Source organism: Choloepus didactylus, chromosome 22 (assembly GCF_015220235.1).
Source record: "Choloepus didactylus isolate mChoDid1 chromosome 22, mChoDid1.pri, whole genome shotgun sequence".
Lineage (NCBI taxonomy): Eukaryota > Metazoa > Chordata > Mammalia > Pilosa > Megalonychidae > Choloepus > Choloepus didactylus.
This window is the reverse complement of record NC_051328.1, coordinates 37,369,274-37,394,971: the sequence shown is the minus strand read 5'-3', so window position 1 is coordinate 37,394,971 and position 25,698 is coordinate 37,369,274. Positions and strand designations below refer to the sequence as shown.

The following is a 25,698-nucleotide window of genomic DNA, read 5'->3' as shown; positions in this document are numbered from 1 at the left end:
TCCTGGGGTCTCTGAAGTCATTTGTACTTGCTGTACTTTTCCACTGTGTATAAAGAGGAACATCAAATGGTCTAAGTTGAAGAACATTCTTTCTTACACGGATCATTCTCTCAACTCAGCTCCTATGACCCCTGATAGAATGGCTAGAGCAGAGAATTGCAAACCATGCCTTCTTAAATAATCACTTGGATACTTTTACCAAATTTTTCTTAAGGATCAGTATTCTTTGGGGTAGAGACAGTTTTCACTTTGGTACACAGTAACATCTCAATTATCTCCAACAAATAAAGGAAATAATAGTGTTGTACATACAAAAAGAATTTAAGTCTAACATTACAGTATGTGTTTTTGTGCATTGTATTATAGACTAATTTGTTTTCCTAACTGCACTTTCATTACGTTAAATAATAAAGTTAATTTGTTATTCCTGAACAAAAATGGCAAGAAAGCCCAAAGCATTCTGGATGAGATTAACTTGCAGAAAATAAATTTCTACCATATGCAAGAGTTAATCTATACCAACTTTAAAAAAAAAAAAAAACAGTTGCAGCTTGTTTGCATCTATGATGTGGAATGTATTTCAAATAGAAGTGCTTGGCACTTATGCTGCCAAATACTTGCAATCTCTTTGTTTTATTTTATGGAATAAATAAATAAAGAAGAACTAAATGACATTTTCCACCAGGAAATAAAGGTTAGGCAGCTGGAGAACTATACAGAAAGCCAGTGATGACAAAAACCATCTGCCTGTCATTTAAATTTTCCTGAATCAGAAAAGCATGAAATCCTTTTTGGGTCATTTCTCCTCTTAGTCCTACAGGCCAATCAGATTCTATGGATAAGGGGGGAAATGAAAGGAAGTAACACTCTGTCTTGCCTGGGCTAGAGTAGATGGTAAAAATAAAAGAGTTAAAGCTAATATGGAAATTCAGCAACAAAAGATCCACACAAACGTGAAACAAAATAACAAAATTCATTGTAAGAGTCAGACATTAAAACCCAAGGAAGAGGAATGATTAAGATCCCAGGCTGGGAGTCCCATCATCTGAGCACCAAGCCTGGTTCCACCTCTTCCAAACCCCTGGCAAGCTATTTAACAGCTCTGGAGTGTGCGTTTTCATCTGTGAAATGGGAGTAATAATTATATCTACCTCAAAGGATTATGGTGAGAAAAAAGTAATCAGACTGAAAGCATTTTCAAAGTGCCTGGCACATGCTCAGCACTCCATAACCGCCAGCTGCTACTCTACGTAATCAGGAGAAAGCTCATCCAGTGGAGGAGCTATATTTGGACCGGACATCCTGACCTGAGAATGTCTCTCATTTCATACACTGACATAGCTTATTTAAGATCTTCCTATCACACACTGCTTTTTTTAAAATGTAATTGAAACTAGTACTGTAACTCATAAAATTTTTAGAAATTTCCTATATATCTACTTGTTAAATCATACTTGAAAGATACTACCTTTTTGCATATATTTCACAATAAGGAAATAACTGAGACTGTGGAACTGTGACCCATAACATTCTTTGAAATTGCCTAACTACTTGTTAAATTGCACTTGGAAAGTTATCACTTTTATGTATATATACATATATTTTTAAAAATAAAAAATACTGAAGAATAGGTTGAAAGTCCTTTCCCCATCCTCTGTACCAACTTTGATCATTTTTACTTTAAAAGTAATAACTGTTCTTGGTTTAGAGTGTATGCTTCTAACTCTTTTATGTGTATAAACAAACACAGATGTATAGTTTTTTATAATGTTTAAAATAGAAATTGAATCATGTTATAAAAATTGTCCTACTACTTGCTCTTTCACTTAAGAAAATATCCTGAATATCTTTCAATGTTAGTATATATACATGTATGCGTTGACAAAAATTTAATATTAAATTTTAAATAAGATGGTAAATTATAAGATAACTGATAAGAATAAAGATAATTACAAGTGTTCTTTCATCAGTTTAATTTTTAAGTGTGATAAGAGATTTGTGATTATATATTTTTAAAGATTTTTATCTGTTAGAGACATCTATTGAAATATTTACAGACAAATTATACGCTGCTTAGGATTAGATTCAAAATAATTGGAAGGGGAGAGGGGAATTGGGATGACATAGATGAAACAAGATTAGTCATGAGTTGTCAATTAAGCTGGTTGGGAGTTCATTAGACTACTGCCTTCTCTTTACTTTTGAATAGTTTTGAAATTTTCCATTGTAAAATTTTTTAACATTTTTCCCTTAAAATTTATCTAATAAATGGCAAACATTATACCTTTAAATTGCTTCAATTAATTCTTGATTGATTAAATAGTGATTTAATCAAGACATCATTCCTAACAACCATCTCCTAGCAGCATGAACAAAAAGCAACTTAGCTTCCTTGTAGTTTGAATGGTGCTACAGACATCCAAACACAATTACCAGACCAGAAAAGCAATGATCACTAAAATTATGGGAGCTATTTATCAACAAGTGCAAATTAGAAACTACTATACTTATTGCTTTTTAGAATTAACAAAGAAATGTTTTCTTTTTTCTCTTACATTGGAATTATTGCAGCTGGATGAAAAAGTTCTTTAGTTCTATAGGCAGTCATGAAGACAATTTCTAGTATTTTGTTCAATCAGATAGTTAAGTCATTAATTTGTATTTTGCTCTATTTATACCTCAACAGTTTCAAGACAACAGCCAGGGCCTTAATATCTCTTGCCAGAAGCTTCTTAAAGTCTACAGTTCTTCCTGTCTCTTGTAAAAGCCTAAACTTGCTGAAGAGGTATGGCCACATATCCTGGGGACAGAGGGGAGAGACCGAGTGTCTTCCAGGGTAGGAGAAAGGAAGAGGAAATGTGTCCTCAATGTTGGGACTAGTCAGAGATCAAAAGGCCCAGTGAGATGGGATCTGGGAAGAAAAGGGAGAATCTGTGTAGAGACACAAGGGAGTGTCTCTGCACCCAGAGAGTTGGACGCTTCAAAGATTCCTAAACACCAAGCATAACATAGAAGTAGCAAAGGAGCAGAATCTAAAAGGACCAAGCTGGCTGAACAATAGGTATCGCCACATTACCCAGTGTGGCTTGATGGTCAATGACTAGAGGGAACTTCCCCTATGCTTTGCACTGTGTGAGATTCCACATCTTTCCACAATGTTTGGGACAGAAGCGAACCAATAATGACTTAGATCTAATTTTCTACCAGCCCAGCAGAACAATAAAATCTTATATTTTGGCTTAAGAAGATTTAAAGAAAATAAAGATATGCAATAGTTCTTACAGATCAGGATTTGTGGTTGTTAATTCATTCAGACTACTCCATTTAAAAATCAACCATGCTCCCAAAAAGAGGCTCTCAAAGCAATCTGTAACCAGGCTATAATAGTAACCATCCTGCACAAACGCACAGCTTTGTACATTTGGCAAGGTGTTTTCACATATGTTATCTCATCTGATCCTCGTAGAGTTAAGAAGGTTCAGTGGTTCTTGGATGGTTATGAGTAGATGGGCAGGAGAGAAATGGCTTAATGGAAGAGAGGATTTTCTCCCAGACAGCTGGTCATCAGATATTTCCTTTGCTCACTTGTGTGTGCACTTGCTCTCCCATTCTTGTTAGGAAAAAGAAAGAAAATTCATTCAACACTTCATCTGAAAACATCTGCACAAAATTGTCCATTGTTAAGATGGATTTCATAGACTGCAATGCCAAGGATGAATTTGCTTCTGAAGGACTTGTGATTTAGGCTGCCACCCGATGGTGGTACTAAATCGTGGTCAAACCTCACTAAACAGAAAAACACAACAAAACATCATCTGTAGGCATGTTTGGGAGGGAAAAGAGAGTATAACTTTGCAATGCCTTCTTACTATCAACTAAAACTCAAAAGATACAGCTTTTTTAAAGAGTATAATATTCTTTTAGTGTGAACTTATAAAGCTAAAGGATTTAACAGGAGTTGCCTCTGAAGAATGGGAGTTGGGGAAGTGAAGAAGATGAGACATCCATTTTTCTACTTTGTACATTTCTATATTTTTGTATCAGTTACAATGAAATTACTTGTGTAATAAACTGTAATTTTAAAAACTAATAAAGAGCTTGCTTTTTTTTAAATCACAGGAATATAATATCTAGTTAGTTATTTTCCTCTTTTTCACAAAATTAGTCCTCTTCTCCTTTTATACCTTACAGGGCTTCAAAAAGAAAACTTTGATTTCTTTCTCTTAAATGTTGACTTTTGTCTCAAAAACCCTTGTCCAGGCTGATGCCCTCTAGACCAGGAATGGCCAAATATGGTGAGCACACCAGTGGGATAAAGTAGTCTGAGAAGGAAAAGACCGGCATCAGAATTATTAACAATTCACCCTTCATCAACCTACGCCATCTGGCGAGTGTGCAGGCCTGAAGGCACCTGCCATCGATTTTTCCAGCACACTCTCAGCATACAGGTAGTAATCTAGGAGAGCATTTTTGTTTGTTTCTATTTTAAATTCATAACTGGAAAATTTTCTCCAAAAGGCAAAATGCATTTTTAGATCTTCAAAACTTACTGTAAATAATTAATACAGTAACAGAATAGCTGCAAACATATAACTGTCCTTCTAAGAAAAATTACAGGCCTTTTGTTTTTGTAATGGTGGGACTCATATTCTTAGAGTGGTAGGGGGATGTAAAATAAAAAAGGTGAGCGCCCCTGCCTTCAGCATGGTTCAAAGTCCTAGCAGCTTCCCTTTTAACTACTGACTTTGACTTCTGCAACCCAGTCTCTTTTTCTCTATAAGTAAAAACTTACTTTGGGTAAAGAGAAGGCTATTTAGTCTCTCCAGCCCTCTGATCTAAGACCTCTCTTTTTTTCCCCCTTTTGAGTAAATACATGAATTCCCCTTCCCTTTGGGGAAAATACACATCCTCCTCAATCATAATAGGCTTCCCTAACAGTTCATTTCCATTCTTTTTCTTTCTGAGAAATTCCTCCACCCCTCCCAAATGCCTTCCAGGATTAGACCTGATGGCTTCATTTGCATAAATTCATGGGTTTTTTAATTAATTAATTTTTAGTTTCTTCTCTTCATAATCCCCATAGCAACTGGCTCCTTTAGAAACTTCCTCAGAAAGTCCAAAGGTTATCAGACCTCTTTCAACTGAACAGAACGTTTTGAATAGAATTAGTATAGGAAAATAAGCTGGTTTCGTTACAACATCCTTGGCCTTTCATTTCTTTATTTTTCTTTTATAAAGTGAAAATGAAAAGAAAAAAAATCTGTCAACTCAGCTGGATAGACTTCTTGGGTTTTCTGGCTTACAAGTTATTAAAGGATGTGAATAATTTTTTAAAATGCTGTCTCATGCATTTTAAAGAGTTTTTCACTTATATCATTCAATAAGAATTTACTGAGTCCTGTGCCTGAAGCTGTGAAAGATTCAGGTAAGTGTAAAACTCTGAACTTGCCCTCCTGAACCTGCGATGGTGATAGATAACAGTAAAAGGCAGTATATATTTAAGTATTGAAACTGTAAAACAGCCCTGTCAGCATTCAGAAAAAAAAGAAATCATCATTTTTGGTTGATGTAAAAGGTAAAATTTGAATTGAGCCCTGAGAGGAAGGTATGATTTGAAAAGTTAAAAGAAGAAAAAACATTATTCCAGGCATCATTCCAGAAATAGAAGGCAGTGTGGTATTTAAATAGAGGGTAAATTGGAATATGGAAGAGATGGTGAGATCAATTTGGCTATAGGATAGTTAACTGAGATACAAGACAGGGCTTGAAACCTAAGAGAAAGGCCAGGAGGCAGGTGTAGAAAGCCTGGACCATCAGCATGAGTTTGGATTTTTTTCTCCTAGGTAATAGGATTAATCAGTTTAAATAGGAAACTAATCTAAAAGAAATTAAGAGTTATTTAAAAGAAAAGAATGGTTAATAGAGTTTAAGGCTCAGACTTTCTCCCTGCCTTCAGCTTTGTTTTTCCTTCCTCCATCTCCCTTTTTCCCTTTCAGTCAGGGTGATAGTAAGAAGGACACAATCCTTATTGTACAATTTTTAAATGGTGCCATTCTCCTGCTTAAAACAGTTCATTAGCTTCTTGGAGTCCTTCAGATGAAATCCTTCTGACTTAACGTATAGTCTTTAGGATCTGACTGGAGCTTGACTCTCTAGACTAATCGCTTACACAATACGCATCATTAAAACACCTTTCCATCTGACAAACACTCCTTCACTCCTCCCTGCCCCTTTCCCATTTTTATTTGGCAAACTCTAACTCATCTTTGGGCCTTGACTTAGATGTCACTTCTTCAAGGAAGATTCTCTGAGCTTCTGGAATCCAGAGTAAGTTCCCTGCCATTGCCCCTCTCCCTACAACAGCACAACAGCACGTGGGACCTGGATACTTGTCTGTGGCGTACACTCAAGGGAGGGGTACTTTTCCCACAACCTACCAGAGTGCAGAGAACATAAGAGGTGCTTCAAAATATGTGTTAATAAGAGAACAAATGAAAAAGGCAGGAGGCAGGAAAAATAGGAGTCTGTGACAGACAGTCATAAAGTAGTAAGATTTAGCCATCAATTCAGAGATTGTCTGGCAGCAATGAAAAAGGGCTGAATGGGGCACAGTTAAAAGAAAGTCTAATGTAAACTTAACAAACCTGAATTCTGACTATGACTCGACCCATTTCAGTATACAGAATTAGGAGGTTCATCTAGCTCAGTGGTTTCCAAGTCCTAGCTGATCATCATAATCATCCAGGGAGAGAATCAAAAATGTCTTTTGGGATTGACGTGTCTTCATTTCCCCCGGCCATTCATTCTGTTATAACCACAGGCTGATATTTAGGAATAATTTATCTGGGTGTCCTATAAGGCCACTTCTGGCACCAATCTGATTTAACTGATACAGCCGTGAACAAGTCATTGACAGGGTGTGTTAAGTAACAATACAAGAGCAGAAGGAATGCATTACACTTTTCAGATTTTCAGGCTGGATGGCCTGGAAACCCAATTTGCATATAACAGCAGGCAATAAACAAGTGCTTAATGAATGAAATAGGGTAGCAGGAAGAGGGAGCACCTTTTGTGAGAAGGAAAAGATTTTATTTTGGACCAGAGCTTCCCATGGATAATCTTCCAATTACTTGGGAACAGAACTCTCCTCCTCCTTGCCTTAGTCTACTTGTTCAAGTTGCTGTTTTGGCCATTACAATCTCTTCTGAGCTTAACAGCACCCAATTTCTTTGTGTGCAGTCTTGATGGGACTATAAATCTGGTCTTGCCCTACCTTAGCTAAGACTTGACAAGATCTTCTCCTAGACTTTGAAAGTGTTAAGTAGAATGTCAAAAAGCAGACAAATCAATTGGAGCTCATTCATTCTTACAGTGACATCATGTTAATTCCTGCTTCTGAGATCCCTTTGATGCCCTGGTTCCTGTTTTTTTAACTTGGTCTGGTTCTCAGGCCTTCTCATCAATTCATCAACAACCCAGTATCCTTCTAATAAAACCCCTTTTTATTAAATAAGCCATTTCTGGCACTTGCAAAACCAAACAAAAACAAAGGCTAACATCTAAAAAATCACCTGCATTTGTCTCATTACATAAAAGCTTCTTCTCCTCCTACTCCTGGCTCCTACTGTAGTCTCTGCACTGGAAAGGCACGTGTAGCCACTGCAGTCCTTAAATCAGTGCTGTGCAAAAGAAAAATAATGAAAGCTACAAACGTAATTTTAAATTTTCTAGCAGCTACAGAAAAAAAAGTAAAAGAAACAGATAAATTTAATTTAATACTATGTTTTAGTAAGGCAACATATCCAAACTATTTTTAAGATGTTAACAATATGAAAAATTGAGATAGCTTACACTCTTTTTTGAAGTCTGGTGTTTTACACTCCCAGTGTATCTCAATTCTCAAAGGTTACAGTGAATTGTAGTCCTTCCAAGACAAAGTTGTATGCAACAGAAAAATATTTTATACCACTAGTTTTTAGTTTAAATTAACTAAAATTAGCTATAATTAAAAATTCAGTTCCTCAGTTCCTGTAGCCACACATCAAGCGCTTGATAGTCACACATGGTCAATGCCTACCGTACGGGTTAGCACAGCCTTTGATGTGATTTGCTACAAGAGTGAAGAGACTCAAAGTATTTTTTCTTTTCATGGATCCAACAGTTGGCAGTTGTAGGCTTTCACACTTCCAGCAATTTCCATTATGAAAGGACTCAGAATTCTGTGACCACTAATGCAAGGTGTTAAACAATAGGGTGGTATGCCAGTTTGAATGTAGTATGTCCCCCAAAACGCCATTATCTTTGATGCACTCTTGTGTGGCCAACATGTATTAGTGTTGATTAGACTGTAATTCTTTGACTGAGTGTTTCCATGGAGATGCAACCCACCCAACTGTCGGTAGTAACTCTGATTAGATAATTTCCATGGAGGTGTGGCCCAGCCCATTCAGTGTGGACCTTGATTAGTTTACTAGAGCACTATATAAGCTCAGACAAAAGGAGCAACATTGCTATAGCCAAGAGGGACACTTTGAAGAACACACAGGAGCTGAGAGAGGAGCTTCTGCTTACAGAGACATTTTGGAGATGGCCTTTGAAACCAGACTTTTGCTCCAGAGAAGCTAAGAGAGGACAAATGCCCCAAAAGCAACTAAGAGTGACATTTTTGAGGAGCTGCAGCCTACAGAGGAACGTCCCGGGAGAAAGTCATTCTGAAACCAGAACTCCGGAGCAGAAGCCAGCCACGTGCCTTCCCAGCTAACAGAGGTTTTCCGGACGCCAATGGCCATCCTCCAGTGAAGGCACCCAATTGTTGATGTGTTACCTTGGACACCTATGGCCTTAAGCCTGTAACTGTGTAGCCAAATAAACCCCCTTTTATAAAAGCCAATCCATTTCTGCTGTTTCACATTCTGGCAGCATTAGAAAACCAGAACAGGTGGTATATGGGAACTCTGCATTTTATGTATGAATTTTCTGTAAACCTATAACTTCTCTAATAAAATTACCAAAAAAAAAAAAAGTTTTGTGTGCAGACCTATTAGAAATATCTCTTCCCCCAAATCAATGTTTCCTGTGTAACTGAACAGGTTAACACATTCCTGCATGTGAAACTTCTCTCTGTCCTATGACTCAGGAACATAGAGCAATCGTCCCTATCAAGGAGTTTAATTCAAAAGCTATTACACTGTTATTCTTAAATTACTTCTCGGTTTTTATACATTTGATGGGTGGGAAGAGACTTTGGGGATCAGTCTTAACTGTATTTTCATTGTCAAATAAAAATGTAGAAGTTTGAATGGCGGGTTGAAAAGTTGGACCTTTATCCCTCAGGCAGTAACAGTAACTGTAAGTTTTGGAGCAGGGGAATGTCATGATGAAATCAATGTTTCTGGAAAATGAAAAGTATTCCAGCATGCAGGTAGCCTGCTAACAACAGACATCCAAAGAGAAGGTGTGGAGCTTCTAGCATCCTTGGCTGGTGAATGCATCATCTTATTTCTGCCAGGAATGCTGTTTGCCTCTGAAGCTGTCAAGACGTGCTCATCCTTCAATATCCTTCAAGACTTTTGTCTTCAGAAGTTGGAAGACACTTCTGCCATCTCCTGGATGCAGAAGGCAGACTGGGTCATTGCTTCACCTCTGCTCCCACAGCACATCCTTCAAAATCCTGAACAGAACCTAAAAGGCCCTGCTTGATCCAGCTGTGGTCTACCTCCCCAGCCTCATGTTCTGCAGGCGTTCCCTTTCCCTCCAAAAACTGCAGACAGATTTGTCTCAGTTCCCTGGGCGGGATAAACCCCCGGTGACCTCAGGGGCTTCTTACACAGGATTATCTTGGATTGGAAGGCCTTTTCCCAGACTAACTCCCCTTACAGATTCAGCTTAAATGCCACATCTTCAAGGAAGTCCTTCCCTTTCCTGGACAAGAATGGTTTGATTCCTTGCCCTACCCCACACTTTTCTCTAGGGCCCTTATCATAATTGTAATCTGTAGCTAATCTTGGGGTGAACTCCATGGCAACAAGGCCTTTGTCTTGTTCTTTTTAGGAATTTGCATCTGCTATTCCCTCTTCTTAGAACACTCAACCTCCAACTCTTTCAACATCAAGTTCTCTCAACTTTCGAGCCTTAGCACTGTCATCCAGACAGAGCATTAAACCCCCGCGCATTAATGCTATCGCTTCTAAATATGATGTTCCTTCACTCCCTTAGATTAAAACTAAGAAAAAGTCTTTTTCTGGTGCTCATACGTCTTTCACATCTATCCCCTTCACTATCTATTTCTTGCTATCCTTCCTATTTAACAAAGAGACCACTTAGGCACAAAGACAGCAGTTAAGTGAAAGTAACGTTTTTTCACCGAATTTGTAGCATAGTGGTTAAGAGTCATGCCGAGGCCAGGCTGCCTGGATTTTCACCCCCTCCTTCACTCTCACTTCGGGCTCATTAAGGAAGCGCCCTGTACCTCGGTTTACTCAACCTCAACACAATGAGACTGACAGAACCACCTCAAGGGGTCACTGTGAATACAAAATCAATTATTACGTGTGAAGCCGCGATCCAGGTGAGATGGCGGGTCTGGCAACAATCTCAAAGGCTCACTGGAAAGCCTGAGTCGAGGCCACGGGAGTCCCTGAGGCACCGGAGAGGCGCGCACTGCACACGCGCGTGATGGGCCCAGGAGCGGACCAGGTCGAGGCCCACGGAGAAGGAGGCCACCGGCCCTCAGTCTCCTCCGACCTGGGGTCTGTCTGCAGGGGTTAAGCCCGTCCGACCTCCGCGACGGCGGCCGCAACATCGCTCGCCTTCTTCAGCCGCCGAGCGCTGCTAAGGTGAAGCGCCCGGGAACGAGGAAATGGGCCGTGGCCACGGGGCGGACGACCCTGCGTTACGTATGACGCCACGACGCACGCAGCAGCACGCATGCGCGGTGGGGCTGAAGGCCGGAACGCAGCGTCAGGCGGGAGGCTAGCATGGCTTCCGAGCACAAGACGAAGTTGTCCAAGAATCTGCTGCGCATGAAGGTGCGGGGCCCGGACCGGGGCTGGCCGGGCGGTGGGGCAGCTGGTCTTCCGGGCCTGGCTGAGTCCGAGGCGGCGGGCGTACGGGGGCGCCAGGGAGGTCCCGGAGGGCCTCCAGCTTTGGCGTTCATTCTTTCATCTAAGCGCCCGCTCCCCGTTAGGCATAACCGGGTTGTGAAGTAGGAGAGGAGACACGTACACAGGTAGTTAGAATACAGCGTGCTCGGTGCAGTGATGGTGGGGACACGGAGCCGTGTGACTTCACTTGCGCTTGGGTTCAGAGGAGGCTTCTCGCGGGAAGTGGCCCTTAATTTGAGGCTGTAGGGTAGGTGGGGGCGGGGGGACATAGGGGCCTCAGCTGAGGGAAAGACGTATTACAAGCCTAGGGAGGGGTAAAAAAGCAAGCACGGAGATTTCCGAGAACTGAAGACAGTTGAGTATGACTGGGAAGAAAGTACCAGGAAGTGAGGATGGAACAGTACCAGTGGTCACAACGTGCAGGGCGATTTAGGCTAGACTAAGAATTGGTATCTTTATTTTAAGAGCAGTGGAAAACTATCGAGTACGGGGATCAGTCATTTGCTGTGCGTTGTACTTTTATTTACTTTAACGTTACTTTTATTTTGAACTTGCTGTGAAGAATGCGTTGGTGGCAGGAAAGCCGAACCAGGGACAAAACTGGAATCAGAAAGCCAGTTAGAAGTTCTGATGGTCCGGGTGAGGGTTGATGGTGACTTGAATAAGGTGCGAATGGAGAGAATTATTATGGTTGAGGTGCAAGTGATATCATCTCACCCAACTTTAAAAAAAAATGTTTTTTTAATTTGAGATTGAAATCAGTTTAACCCTATAATTTCAAAGTGGGAGGAATTAAGAGGGAAAACAAGGCTTAAAAAACCTGTTCTAAGTATTTTGCATGTATTAACCCATTTAATCCCCATATTAACTGTGAGGTGAGTATGGTTATTATCTCTCTTTTACAGCTGAAGTAACTGAAACAGAAGAAACTTGCCCAAAGTTGCACAGTAGTCAAAGAGGACTCAAACACAATCTGGTTCCAGAACCCCAATTTATAATGACTACACCACCTGTTGGTGGACACTACTTATAAATTGTTAAATGTCATGTTTAGAGAGTCTGGTGGAATTTCTAAGGAAAGGAAAATAAGGGATAAGTAATATTTTGAAAGATTGGAGAGTAAACATTGTGTGTACAAGATTTGAATGGAGCTCAGTGAGGGCGTGACTAGGGGTGAGTAGGGGGAGTGAGGGTGAAGGGTAAATTGTATTATTATTTAGTTCTAAATTACTGCTTTCAGGCATATTAGCAAACTTGAATCTTTAGGGAGCGGTTTCTTTCTGGGTTAAGGGTTTATAATCATGTAGATTTCAGAGAAGTGGCATGCATCCAGAGCAGGATTTGAAAAGATTTTAGCAGTTATTTTTCCTCTTGGAATAGGCCAAATGAATATGTGCTGAGTGATATTAGGTCCCAAACAGAAAAGCTTATTCTGGAATTAGGAAAGAAGAAGTTAACTTAAAATACTATTATCCACCCTCACCCTAATGATTGGGGTTGTAGACTTTGCTGAACATTGGAAGCTAAGAAGAGCAAAAAAAAAAAACAGAAGAAGAAATAAATACCCAGTTTTTTGGTTAGAAGGAATGGGGCACTATACACACAGAGCACAATGTCCTGTGAAAATGAATGGAGCAGCTGCAGACTTAGACTGTTATATACAGTGTAATTCAGTCAGAGCTAAGAATGGAACAAGAATAGGGATTTAATCCTCACTGTTTGAACAGCAAACAGTGCTTGAACAACTCTGACTCAGTCAGCTTTTGGGGGTTAAGGAGTGATCCTGTTGGGAAGTTGAAAGTGGAGGATGTTGGTTGTAGAGAGGGCTTTTACTTTGTGATTTTAACTAAACAAGTCTCCACAAACTTCAGAGAGGTTGGCCATTTTTTCTGTAAAGGGCCAGATGGTAGCTGTTTTGAGCTTGTAGACTCTGCTGTCTTTGCTGCAACTACTCAACTCTCCTGCTACTACTCAGCTCTGCCATTTTACTCAGAATTAAATGAGTGTGGCTATCTGCCAATAATGCTTTATTTACAAAACCAGACAGCTATCGTTTGTGACACCTGCTGAAGTTCATCTCTAACTTTTAGAGGGTGTTCTCAGATGCGGTAGAGTAAGGAGAATAGAATTGTAACTTAAGTCTGGAGATATATATATATTGCTATATTTTATACCATTAAAGAATGCCTGTTGCCTAAAAATAGGAGATAAAAGGACAGTTGGGCAGGATTGGTGAGTTTCACTGCCTGGAGTAAGACTGATGAAATAAGGCTAGAGAACCATCCAAGAAAAGAAGTCTGGGAAAGTATGACAAGTCTAGACTGAATGAGAGACATAGTCTGCTATTCAGAATCTCAGTCTTTTGGAAAACACAGACAAGTCCTGATAAACAATAAACCAGTGTATTAAAAGCAGGGAAAGGTGGTTCGTCCCAGTCAAAGGACATGTGCTGTGTACCTTGAAGAGGGACTATTTTACTGGATAGAAAATGGCAGCAAAAGTGAAAGGACTTAGAGGTACAGGGTGTGCATTCCCAAAATGGCAGTTTCTTTCAGAGTAAGATAGCTGCGGGCTACAAAACAATTTAGGTAGTTTGTAAACTTTTTTTTTTTTACTTTTATTTTAAAATAAAAATAGATTCACTGGAAGTTAAAAAAAAAAATGTACAGGGAGGTCCCGTTTACCCTTCACCCAGAATCCTCCAGTGGTAACTCCTGGTATTACAGTGCCATCAAAACCAAAAAATTGACCTTGCTACAATCCATAGAGCTCATTCGGATTCCACCAGTTTTTTATGTACACATTTGTGCTTGAGTGTTTTGTAGTTGTGTACAATTTTGTCACATGTGTGAATTTGTGTAAATACTACCGTGTTCAGGAAACAGAACTGTACCATCACAAGGCTCCCTCAAGCTATGCCTTTCTAGCTACACCAGCTCCTCAGCCACTAATCTGTTCTCTTTAGAGATGTTACATAACTGGAATCATACACTGTAATCTTTTGAGATTGGCTTTTCTCATTCAGCATAATTCCCTTGATCCATCTAAGTTGTTGTGTGTATCAGTAATAGTTCTTCCCTTTTATTGCTGTGTAGTATTCCTTTCTATAGATTTCCTCCGTTGAAGAATATTCTGGCTGTTTTCAGTTTTTCGCTATTTCAAATAGAGCTGCTGTGAATGTTCATTTACAAATTTTTGAGTGAACATAAGTTTTCATTTCTCTGGGATAAATGCCCAGCAGTATGATTGCTGGGTCATTCAGTAAGTACATATTTAGTTTTGTACAAAACTGCCAAACTGTCTTCCAGGGTGGCTATGCCATTTTACATTTCTGCTAGCAACATAGAAGTGATCCAGTTTCTCCACATACCCTCATCAGCATTTGCTCTTATCACTATATTTTATCTGTGAATGTTTTTTCAAGTTTTGCCGTTTCCTGAGTAATCAGTGGTTATGCCATTATGCCTAAAAAGGCTGGAGTTTCTTTTTGGAATAGCTGAAATGGAGGGATGAATAATCAAGGAATAAGGCCAAGATAAGGGAAAGAAATGGGGAAATAAGAAGACCCGGGAAACCCCAGACCTGCTGTGATGCTCCTGATTTTTGCTGACTTCATTCTTTCTGGTTTTGGTATTCAGTTTGCTGTGATTCATCTCTTGGTATATTCTCCTGTCCCCTAAAGGAGATAGTTATTGTTTGTGCTATGGAGTGACAAGCAACAGTACTACTGTTTTCTCTTCTGGTGTATTTTGAGTCAAGTTCTGCAGGTTTGAGAATAAAGAGCAGCTAAAGAACTCATCAGCATTTTGTAGTATAGACAGATGCAAAGAACAGGCTTATAGACACAGGTTTGCTTTCCCCTCCCTTTATAAAGCTTTTAGACACCAGTCATCATACTGGAGCTGCTGATGGACCTGAGCCAGACATAGTCCCTGCCCTTAAGGTCTCTTAATGGGCAGATGCTCAAGAAATTAAAACATGGTGGGATTAGTTTAGTGCTGAGAAACTCTTTGAGGGTACCACGAGAGCACTGATTTTGCTTGCAGCTGTCAGGAACAGCTTCACAAAGAAGGGGCAGCTTTACCTATGCCAGAGGGACTGGGCATCAGCCAAGAGAAGGAGGTTGAGAAGGACATTCCAAAACTGTGGAATACAGCTTTATGTTGCCTCTTTCATTAAATCATAAAACCTAAAATTTTCTAAGGATTATAAAAGTTTTCCAAAGGAAGTAGGCATTTTGCCTTGTAAACTCTGGCACGTTCTGTCATATTCTAGTGTGAAGTCATCAAGGGGGAGCTAAGTTGTTTGATCACCCCTTTCCCACCCCCAATCATGGGATGGGATTACTGGAAGAAGGAGGGAAGAGAAGAATAAAGTTATTTGAGTTTTCAGCAACTCGAGAATGAGGAAATTAGCTGCTGACACTAGTTTTGCTTGATTTTGTTTTTACAGTTCATGCAAAGGGGATTGGACTCAGAAACCAGGAAACAGCTAGAAGAGGAAGAGAAGAAAATCATTAGTGAAGAACACTGGTACTTGGATTTGCCAGAACTTAAAGAGAAAGAGTAAGTTTATTAGACTTTAGATTGATGATGCTTTAGGCATTTGGAGGGAAATCCCTATAAATTTGACTCATCATTGCAGTGACATAAAATAGTATCTATTCAATTTCTTGACTTGGCCTAGCAAATAGTTTTCTAAGATTATTAAACTTATAAAACTTCTACTTGGACTTAAGCATTTTTATTGGCCCCTGGCCATCATTTACATTTATCTTTTTTTTTTTTTAAAACATGAAAGAAAGGCATCTAGCCCATAAATCTCTGGTAACAACAGGGGCCCTTTTATGAGAAGCTGTAATTTGTTCTCTATCATATTACCTTCCAAAGATTAGGCGTGAACTTCAGGCATCTCCATTTTTTTTTTGATAACTGAAGGTTTTTCTTCATTAGGCTGATCATCTTAAAGGCAGATCAGTTGTTTGTGGGGTTTTTTTTTCCTTTCCTTTTCTTTTTTTAATTGTTGCTACTTTTAATATTAATCATATTAACTAACGTTTGCTGAGAGTATATTGTGGGCCAGGAACTGAGCTGAGCACTTTACATCTCTTATTTAATCCTCCTACCAGACAGAGAGCTGGCTTTTATCATGAGTTCATTTATAATTGAGGAGACTAAAGCTTAAGGACAATAACCTGCCCAGAGTCACCCAGCCAGTCAGTGCCGAAGCCAGGACAACTCACCAGACTGTTACTATTCTGCTTCTAAGCTGGTTGGGTGCTTGGTAAATAATTCCGAATGAAGGAGTGGTAGATTCACAACAATTAATTTATCAAAATTATTCTGAAGCTGTTTATGATTTCTCCCTGATACTTTTCATAAGTTAGTAAGCTCTGTGGAAGGATCAGTTTACTTCAAGTGACTGAAGGTGTCCCTCACTATCTTAAGGCTCATTTATGTTTTTCCTTTCAGTGCCTCATAATTTGGGTTTTGTTTTTAACATGTTATATTCTCTTGTTCATTGGCTGACCCTTTCTGGATCTTTTTTGGAAGATCAGATGTCCTTCTCTAAAAATAGAAATTATGTCCCACTAGAAGGGATGGAAGGAAGGTGCTGCCTTTTCTCCACTTGTTTCCCAGAAGGAAGCAGGGTGTGAGTGAGGAGGAAGTAATGCCAGAGGTGGGGAGCAGGGGGGTAGCAGGAAGAGACCGTTTCTGGTAAGGAGCTATAATGTAAGTTTGTGTCTTGACTAAACTTCCATGAAGTATTCCAGGTGTCTTGTTACTTGCTTTGAATGAAGGGCAGGACTGTTACTTTTTCTCGGGTCCCCCCTCCCCCCCCCGCCCCAATACAGCATATTGATCCTGGAAAATGACCTTTAGGTTTCTTCCCTGGGTACGTAAATAATAACTTTTTGCCATTTTTCAGGATTATGTATGTATTAGGTCAAAGTGTTGGCAGGAAACAATGACACACTCAAATTGAGTAATTTGAGGAGAGTGTAGTAGAGATCCAGAGGGTGTGAGCAGGGCATAGAGGAACCACTAGGAATGGTACAGGTCTCTGTGGCTTCTTAATGGGAGTAATTTCCACTCTAGGTCTGGAGGGTTAAAGGCAGGGAGTGGTTACTGAATCTGGAAACAGGGAGGCTATGGGGAGAGAGCCATCTAAAAGAGCTGCTACTTTTGCTTAAGGGTACAGCCAGCCCAAGGTAATCCCTCAGGAAGGGAGCCAGCTACCCCCAGCTCTCCACCCCCCCCTCCCCCCCCCCACACACGCCCATAGACACACATCTTCTGATAGTATTTTTCATTGTATGAACCCAACCAGAAGCCAAGGACAAAGAAGCCCTTTGATGTGTTCCTTTCAGATCAGCATCCCAGGTCATAGAGCAGGAGAGAAGGGGGAAGAGGATCTGAGGGGTAAATGAAACATACGCTCTCAGAATGTGTTGGTTTGTGTTGTTTGTTTTAACACTCCATCCAAAGGAGGAGCTGTGGAGTAAAGCAGTAAATGAGGAGCATGGGCTCTGGATCAGGCAGTCCTGGGTCATGGCCCACCTCTGCCACTTGCTTATTGTGTGCCCTTGGGTATAATAATAGTGCCTGTGCTAAACATAATGAGGTAATACATGTAAAGCAATTACAGTGCAAGGCATAAAGTGCAGTAAATTTTGGCAGTGCATGTATTTCCTTGTACTTGGAAATTACCAAATTCAGCCCGTTCCTTTTTGTTCATTGGTGTTTGTGACTCTTTCCTTACTTGTGTCATCTCTGAACTATTCCAGAGGGTCACTGTTGGCTGTGAAATTGGATACTTCAATGTGTATATCCTCTGGAAATCAGGAGATTGCCATTTATAAAGTCAGCTGTCTCAGATTATAATTCAGTGATAACGATTAGGGCTGTTCAGTGTTGCACCACAACTGAAAGCCTTTCCTAACTCCTGAGCTCCTTGTAGGTGGCTGAGGCCTTAGGTTAACCACTCTTCAGGCCACCTTCTCCCTCAGCCCAATCCTGCCTCCCTCATTTCCAAATGGGCATCTCACAAAGAGTGCTCCCCAGTAAAACTATAGCACACAACTCTGTCTCAGAGTCTCCAGGGAACCCAATATAAGACACTTAGTAAAAATTCTTGGTAGTAGAATTTCCGAGATCAAAAGTTTTGCTCTGTCATTGCCATATTGTTTTTTTTCCAAATGATATGCCAAGATAGATTATGTGAGTGTACCCAGTTTAATATACTCTTCTCGTCCCCCAAGTCCCACAGGGGTGGCTGGAGGGGCCCAGGTCGATGCTGCACACACAAATCTGCATCACAGCTGAGGAATCCTGAATTTAGTAAACACAAAGCTTTGATAATGAACTTCAGGCAAACTTGTCCTTGGCCCAAGGGGGACATTATCTTTATTACGCTGAACAGAAAACACACCTGCCCTTCTCTAGACAAGGGCACTAACTTTCAAAACTGTTAACTATTCAAACATCCTTGAGAAGATAATCTGTAACAAAGGGGCAATGTCTGCCTCACAAGATGTACAGAAATGCAAGAAACCCATGGAGAATTGTTTCTGAATAATGAGTTTTTGCCTCATTTGCCATGAATATTATGTATGATTTTAGGCAATTTTTTTTATGAGCAGTGATTTTCCTCTTCTGTAAAATGAAGTCCTCAAAATAGATGATTTCCTGGATGTGTTTTAGCTCCAAAATTATGTATTCTTAATGAAAACGGAAAACTTAAAGAAATATTTAAAATTACATTTTGGTACATTCCACTTGTCAACTCTGTAATTAATTAACTTATTAACGTTAAAGTTATTGTGTCCATGGCAACCCATGGGAAAGGCCTCGGCAGGCCTGCAATCCTGCTCAGAATCCATTCCTGGCCTCTGGGAGTTGCTTCCTTCTCAGTCCTTCTGTTGTCTTGAGTGAATGCTTGAATTCATGTGTATTTGTGCTTTCCTAAAAGAAGTGATTCACTTGGGAGATTGGAGAAGTTTTATCAGGTGCACTCTAAATGAGACAAGATGGCATATTTGAGTGGAAATCCCACGTTTTAGGAAAGGCTGAACAAAAAGTTGAGGGGTTTGTGTGCCTGAATTAGGTTCCCCTTAATAAGGAAGAGGTGGTCCCAGATGGAGTGAGGTGCTAGAGGGTTGGTGAGCGAGGGAACCTAAGGAGCAAGATTTATGGGGGCCCAAGATGCAGATGCCCAAGTTGCTTTGTGTGTCTCTCAAAGATCACATCCCTGGTTTTGTTTGTCCGTTCTCTGGAAACAGTTGTGTTCTAGTTTGCTAATGCTGCGGAATGCAAAACACCAGAGATGGATTGGCTTTTATAAAAGGGGTGTTTATTTTGGCTACACAGTTACAGTCTTAAGGCCATAAAGTGTCCAAGGTAACACGTCAGTAATCAGGTACCTTCACTGGAGGATGGCCAATAGCATCCGGAAAACCTCTGTTAGCTGGGAAGGCACGTGTCTGGCATCAGCTCCAAAGTTCTGGTTTCAAAATGGCTTTCTCCCAGGACGTTCCTCTCTAGCAAGCTTGCTCCTCTTCAAAACGTCACTCACAGCTGCACTCAGTTCCTTCTGTTATGTCAGCTCATTTATATGACTCCACTGATCAACTTATACCCACCCCAAATGGGCGAAGCAACACCACCATGGAAATTATCCAATCAGAGTCATCACCCACAGCTGGGTGGGGCGCATTTGAAAGAAACACTCAAAGAATTACAGTCTAATTAACACTGATAACATCTGCCCACACAAGATTACATCAAAGATAATGGTGTTTGGGGGACACAATATATTCAAACTGGCACAAGTTGTTTCCTATTTTATAGTTGGTTATGTTAGGAGGACTAATCTATTACCAGTTGCTCCCTGTTCTGGTTTGCTGATTCTTTACTAGAGGATGACCAATGGCATCCAGAAAACCTCCGTTAGCTGGGGAGGCATGTGGCTGGCGTCTGCTCCACAGTTCTGGTTTCAAAATGGCTTTCTCCCAGGACGTTCCTCTCTGACTGCAGCTCCTCAAAAATGTCACTCTTAGTTGCTCTTGGGGTGTTTGTCCTCTCACCTCTGGAGTAAAAGTCTGCTTTCAAAGGCCATCTCCAAAATGTCTCTGTAAGCTGAAGCTCCTCTCTCAGCTCCTGTGCATTCTTCAAAGTGTCCCTCTTGGCTGCAGCAAGCTCTCTCCTTCTGTCTGAGCTTATATAGTGCTCTAGTAAACTAACCAAGGCCAAAGCTGAATGGGCGGGGGCCACACTGCCACAGAACTATCCAATCAGAGTTATCACCCACATTTGGGTGGGTCTCACCTCCATGGAAACACTCAAAGAATTACAATCTAATCAACACTGATATGTCTGCCCACACAAGATTGCATCAAAGATAATGGCACTTTGGGGGACATAATACATACAAACCAGCACACTCCCTTATGTCCAAGAGTGGAATAACTGACTTTTACTTATTTACTGTCTGGTACCACTATCCAGAATTTAACCTTCATGAGAGCACAGGCCTTCTTATTCATGGCTGTTTCCCTGTCTTCGAGAACAGTGCCTGGCACAAAGTTTTTAATAAGTGTTTGCTGAGTGAGTGAGTGAATGAATGAATGAATCAATCAGCCAATCAATCTTGATGAGTAATAGAGCCTTTCTCCCACCCAAGAAGGTGTAAGGACCAGATATTTGCTTTCCTGACTTCTTCTGTGGTTTATGGCTTGACTGTAGTCAGATACGCTCACTGGATGTTGAGTCTCGAGCTCAGGAGAATCCTTTTTGGGGACCACAGTGGCCCCACCTGCACCTGGTTCAGGAGCAGTGGTTGCCTCACCCTCCATGGTGTCCAGCCTGCTCAGCAGCAGCATTGTTTTTCCTGGGGCAGTTCTGTAGCCTGAGTTCGATTCTGATTTCACCACCCATCCACCCTTATTTCTGCCCATTTTCCAATTGTGAGCATCCGACTTTCCGAATGATTCTGTGAGGCACCCACTATCCCTTCAATAAATTCCTTCTCTGCTTAAACCATCCAGAGTCAGTTTTTGGTGCTTACTTCTAAGAACTCCAACTGGTACACTCTCTTCAGGCTGCCCAGGCTCAGGTTTCCCACAGCTTCCTGGATAGTTAATGAAGAACTTGGTGGGGCATATAAACATAAAGGAAACTTTGCTTCAACTTTGGAAAATTCCGTTTTATTATAAATATTGTGGGCCTCTACACTAGGTAGGCATTTCTACCAATGAAATGGAGTGTTCAGGAGATGCTTTGCCTCTAGCCTGCAGCTTTTGTCTCCTAATGCCTTTGATGGCGAAATTAATCAGATGTTATTTCTGACTCTCAGAAATCTTACTGTATTTTTTCTTGCTTCTCCTAAGAGCCATAAGATTCTTTGTTTGAAGTCTTGACTTTTATTTGCTATGCTTTGTTGTAAGCAGACATGCTATTAACATAAGCTTATTTTTCCACGTAGGAGTTTCATAATAGAAGAGCAGAGTTTTATGCTATGTGAAGACCTTCTCTATGGAAGAATGTCATTCAGAGGATTTAATCCTGAGGTTGAGGTATTAAATATCATGGCTTCAAATTTAAATATTTTCCAATTGAGTTCATTCTGCTAATAATTGGGTTTAGGTTCTTTCCTACCAGCTACTGTTTCTCCTTATTATATAGAAAATAACAAGTCTTAAAATATCACCATAGCTATTTAAAGAACTTGCAGGCATTGCAGTCTAGTTTTATGATAGAATTGAGTAGATAATTTAATATAGCAATATTTAATCCCTGACAGTGCCACTTAAGTGTTAGAATATGAGCTTGGATCTTTTACAGGAACATCAGGATTTTATTCATGTGATGCTATTACAACAAATTATTTTCTGGCACCTATAAATGTATCTTTTCTAATGGGAAAATGCTACTAAAATTCATGAAATTTGACTTTTAATGGACAGGTTTTAATCCAAGCTTGTAAATAGATTTTTAAATGGATCATTTGGAAAGTTTGTTTGAAAAGCAAATATTCACCTGATGGCTGAACTGTTCAAATTATCCTGCCTTGGGTTTGTAGAAAAGCACTGTCACTTCATTTGACAAGTATTTGTTAGAACTCTGACTCATATGTTAAAAGCCATCCTCTCAGGTACTTGACCAACCAAATGGACTTTGTTTATATAAATGCTTAGTATAAATCTTTAGTTTTATCACCTGAAGGTGAGGTGTCTCAACCATGGCACAGCTGACATCCGAGGCCAGATAATTCTTTGTGTGGGGCTGCCCTGTGCGTTGTAGGATGTTTGCCACCAGCTCTGGCCTCAACCTCTACCCACTAGATGTCAGGAACAGGGGCCCAGCCTCCCAGTTGTGACAACCCAAAATGCCTCTAGACATTGCCAAGTATCCCCTGGGCACCCACCCTACACACACGCCCCCAAGATACAAGAACCACTTTCTCTAAGGATGGCTATGTTAGTCAAAACCACAGTTAACTAAGCTAGTTGCCAAAGTTTATTTAAAGATTGTAGTTTGGTTTTCTTTTTTTCCCTTTTTTTGTAGGGAGATGAGGGTGTTGATAATTAAGGTGTTATAATTACTTTACACAAAGTCAAGACTGAAAGTATATGTTTCTAATATATACTTTCTTTGATCTGGCCTGCTTAAAATTTTTAGATTGGGTAGAGGAAAAGGGTATTGGAGTAAAGGAAAAAAAAAAAAAAAACCATCAGTACTAATGAGTTGTTATATGATGCCCAAAGAGTAGGGTTGTAGGTAGGCAAACCCTCCAAAATATGTCTCATTCAGCGGGAGAAAGATAGTAGATACGGCCCTCAGAAAGAACTTAGTGGGGGAGGTGAGGTGGGGAGGGCGTATTAGAAAATGGCTTTCATTCCTGCTGTTGAATGCATTCTTGGAGAAAAGGTTTTGAACAATTTCACCTTCTAGATTTGAGCTATCTTAAAATGTCTTTCCAATAAGATTTTCCAAAATCTTTCCATAACCTGGTTATGTTAAAAATGATACCCATTTAAAGCAGGCTGTATTTAGAACACACGCTTTTTGTATTTCATGTGTTTCCATTGACTCCTGGTATAGAGTTTATTTTTTTGGTAATCTTTATTATATACCTGCTGTCTGTCAGCCCTCTTCAGATACTGAAATGAAGAAGGGAACCAGAGTCTACCCTCATGGGGCTTGTGTTCCTGAATTTATTTTATTTTCAGGTCTTTAAAAGTTGGAAAAACTAATTGAGGCTGGTTTCTCTTCTTCCCTCTTCTCTTCCACCTCCCACCTCCAGCTTGCTTTAAAGAATGTACTGCAATTTTTTTTTTTTTTAAATCTGCCCAAGTAAGTGTCAAGGGTGAACAAGAGAGGAGACCCTGCAGTGCTTGTACATTGTGCAGGACATGTTGCCCACCCTCAAGTTCGGGGAGTGAGGCCAACATGCAGACTCTCTGTTCTACAGAGCCAGCCTTCCAGTTCTAGCCAGTAATTTGCTGGTGCCCACCCACCTAAAACTAATGCATTAAAAATTACTACTGGCTATAGTACTTCTTCCATTTGGCTCAAAGATGGGAATCCAGGGTAAATCTGAAGGGTCTTTTTTTTTCTTTCCTCCCTTTCTTACTGGAGTGTGTTGACAATGTGCCTGCTTTAGATACAGTAACTGAGAGTAAGATTTATTATCTAAAATACAATTTCCATTTGTTAAAAGTAAATATAATTTACTGGGGCTTTGTCATTTTTTAAATTCTGAGCTGATCTGTTAGCACAGTGTGATAGGAAGTGTTATAGTGACTTGCTAATAAATTTTGGCTGGTCCTGTAGATTCTGTGGCTTCACTTTCTCTATTTTCAAATAAGCTTATCACCAGTTCCTTTCAAAAGCCTTTTCCAGCCCTAATGGTCAGCACTGGTGTGTTTTCAGAAATTAATGCTTCAGATGAATGCCAAGAACAAAGCAGAAGACATTGAAGATGAAACAGTAGAGCTCGATGTGTCCGATGAAGAAATGGCTAGAAGGTAACTTACCTTGGGACAGCTTTGTAAACGGGGCTCAGTAGTTATTGGCTCACACAAATTCATTCTTTTTACCTCCAGTCTTTAGTGCTCTTTAAAGGTGAGGATCACAGCAGAAAGACTGTAACCTGCTTCCTCCTACATTGCCTGGAATAAATCAGGCCTGTCACAGGCTGGCTGTTAGAGGGCTCATTTCCAGTGCGATTTACAATAGATATTTTTAAAATGCACATCTCAATTTAAGAAAATGCCAGAACAACAAAAGGTGAAGACTTTAATCATTCTTAGAGAAATTCATAAAATCAGAAGGTTTCTTTTGATCACAGTTTTGACTTTTATCCTTTTGTTACACATTTGGTTTGATCTTCTTGATAAAACTTGATGCCTCATTTTTTGATTTATTATTAAACTTCTGTTATATGTTATCTTAACAGATATGAGACCTTGGTGGGAACAATTGGAAAAAAGTTTGCCAAGAAAAGAGACCGTGCCAATTATGAAGAAGATGACAATGGAAACCTGAAACCAATTAAAGCAAAGATGATGTTCTTAAAGCCCCAAGATTAAAATGAATGCCCTAGGATATGATTCCAGGATGCCCCATGAAAATTATATTTTGAAACTCATTCCAGTTGTTTCTCTATGGTTATTAGTACTATATTGTATATTTATAAAGAAATGTGTAATTTTTGGAAACATGCTGTTTTTGAAACAGATGTGTGATGGATGTTATACATCCTTTGCTTAATAGTATTCATCAGGAATGGGTTTTTAGCCCTTGATCTTCAAATGTACATGTGTACATGTATGTCTCCTCAAGATTTTTTTACCTCAGCCTTTTAAAATAAAGCTGTCTAGTTACTGACTTGGATTAACTCAGATAAATTAATATCAGTGTTTAAATTGCCTTTATGTATATATTTTACTTTTAATTATTCATCAGGTTAAGACTAATTTATACATACAATTTTGAAAACAAATGTCTTATGGGAATTTTCCACTCCAACCTGAAAGTATTTGTATTTGCATGCTGCCAAGTCATTGTTAGTGTATGGTATTATAGTTATTTGCTTAAAGCCCTTAATTAAAAATATATGTATTCTGAAATAAAGATGTTTTCACATACTTTTTCTGTTCTCTTCTACTTTCAAATAATAATTTTGAAGTAATCTAACTTTTAGCCAGTGGTAACTTTGAAAAAACAGCTGTTACTTTAGAATGATTATTAGGTTGAACTGAAAGAAACTGCTTTTTTTAATGGTAGAAGTAGCTGAAAATAATCAATTTCTTATGAGCCAGCCCAATAGAATTTATCACTGGCCGGTCCGTCTATTCTAATTAATAATCAGTACCAAGGCGGGTGGATTTAAGAGTGTGTGTAACTGGCGATGCAAACCTAGCAATTTTAAGAAATGTTGATTTCATTTAATTCTGTTCCTGGCCATTGAGGTGAGGGGCGGCCATCTGCTCATTCCCTGCGTGTATTCCAGTACTAATGTAACTGTGTTCTCAGGCACTTCTTTCTCCTCCCCCCAAGGCATTCCCTCATCAGTTTTGCTGTTGACGTGTATC

At 39.8% G+C, this 25,698-nt stretch overlaps 1 protein-coding gene across 1 annotated transcript; it reads left to right on the top strand.

Moving 5' to 3' along the window:
- Window positions 1–10,976: 10,976 nt before the first annotated feature.
- Window positions 10,977–25,251, top strand: MPHOSPH6 (M-phase phosphoprotein 6). The gene is made up of 5 exons (XM_037816308.1): window positions 10,977–11,027; window positions 15,555–15,667; window positions 21,585–21,675; window positions 24,035–24,129; window positions 24,561–25,251. Exons 1-5 carry the CDS (start codon window positions 10,977–10,979, stop codon window positions 24,691–24,693), a joined length of 483 nt encoding a protein of 160 aa, XP_037672236.1. The 3' UTR covers window positions 24,694–25,251.
- Window positions 25,252–25,698: the final 447 nt, after the last annotated feature.

Coding starts and splice junctions, on each gene's coding strand:
- MPHOSPH6 (XM_037816308.1), top strand. CDS start 10,977: ATGGCTTCCGAGCACAAGACGAAGTTGTCCAAGAATCTGCTGCGCATG. Junction 11,028..15,554: donor AGAATCTGCTGCGCATGAAG/GTGCGGGGCCCG, acceptor TTGTTTTTACAG/TTCATGCAAAGGGGATTGGA. Junction 24,130..24,560: donor GATGAAGAAATGGCTAGAAG/GTAACTTACCTT, acceptor TTATCTTAACAG/ATATGAGACCTTGGTGGGAA.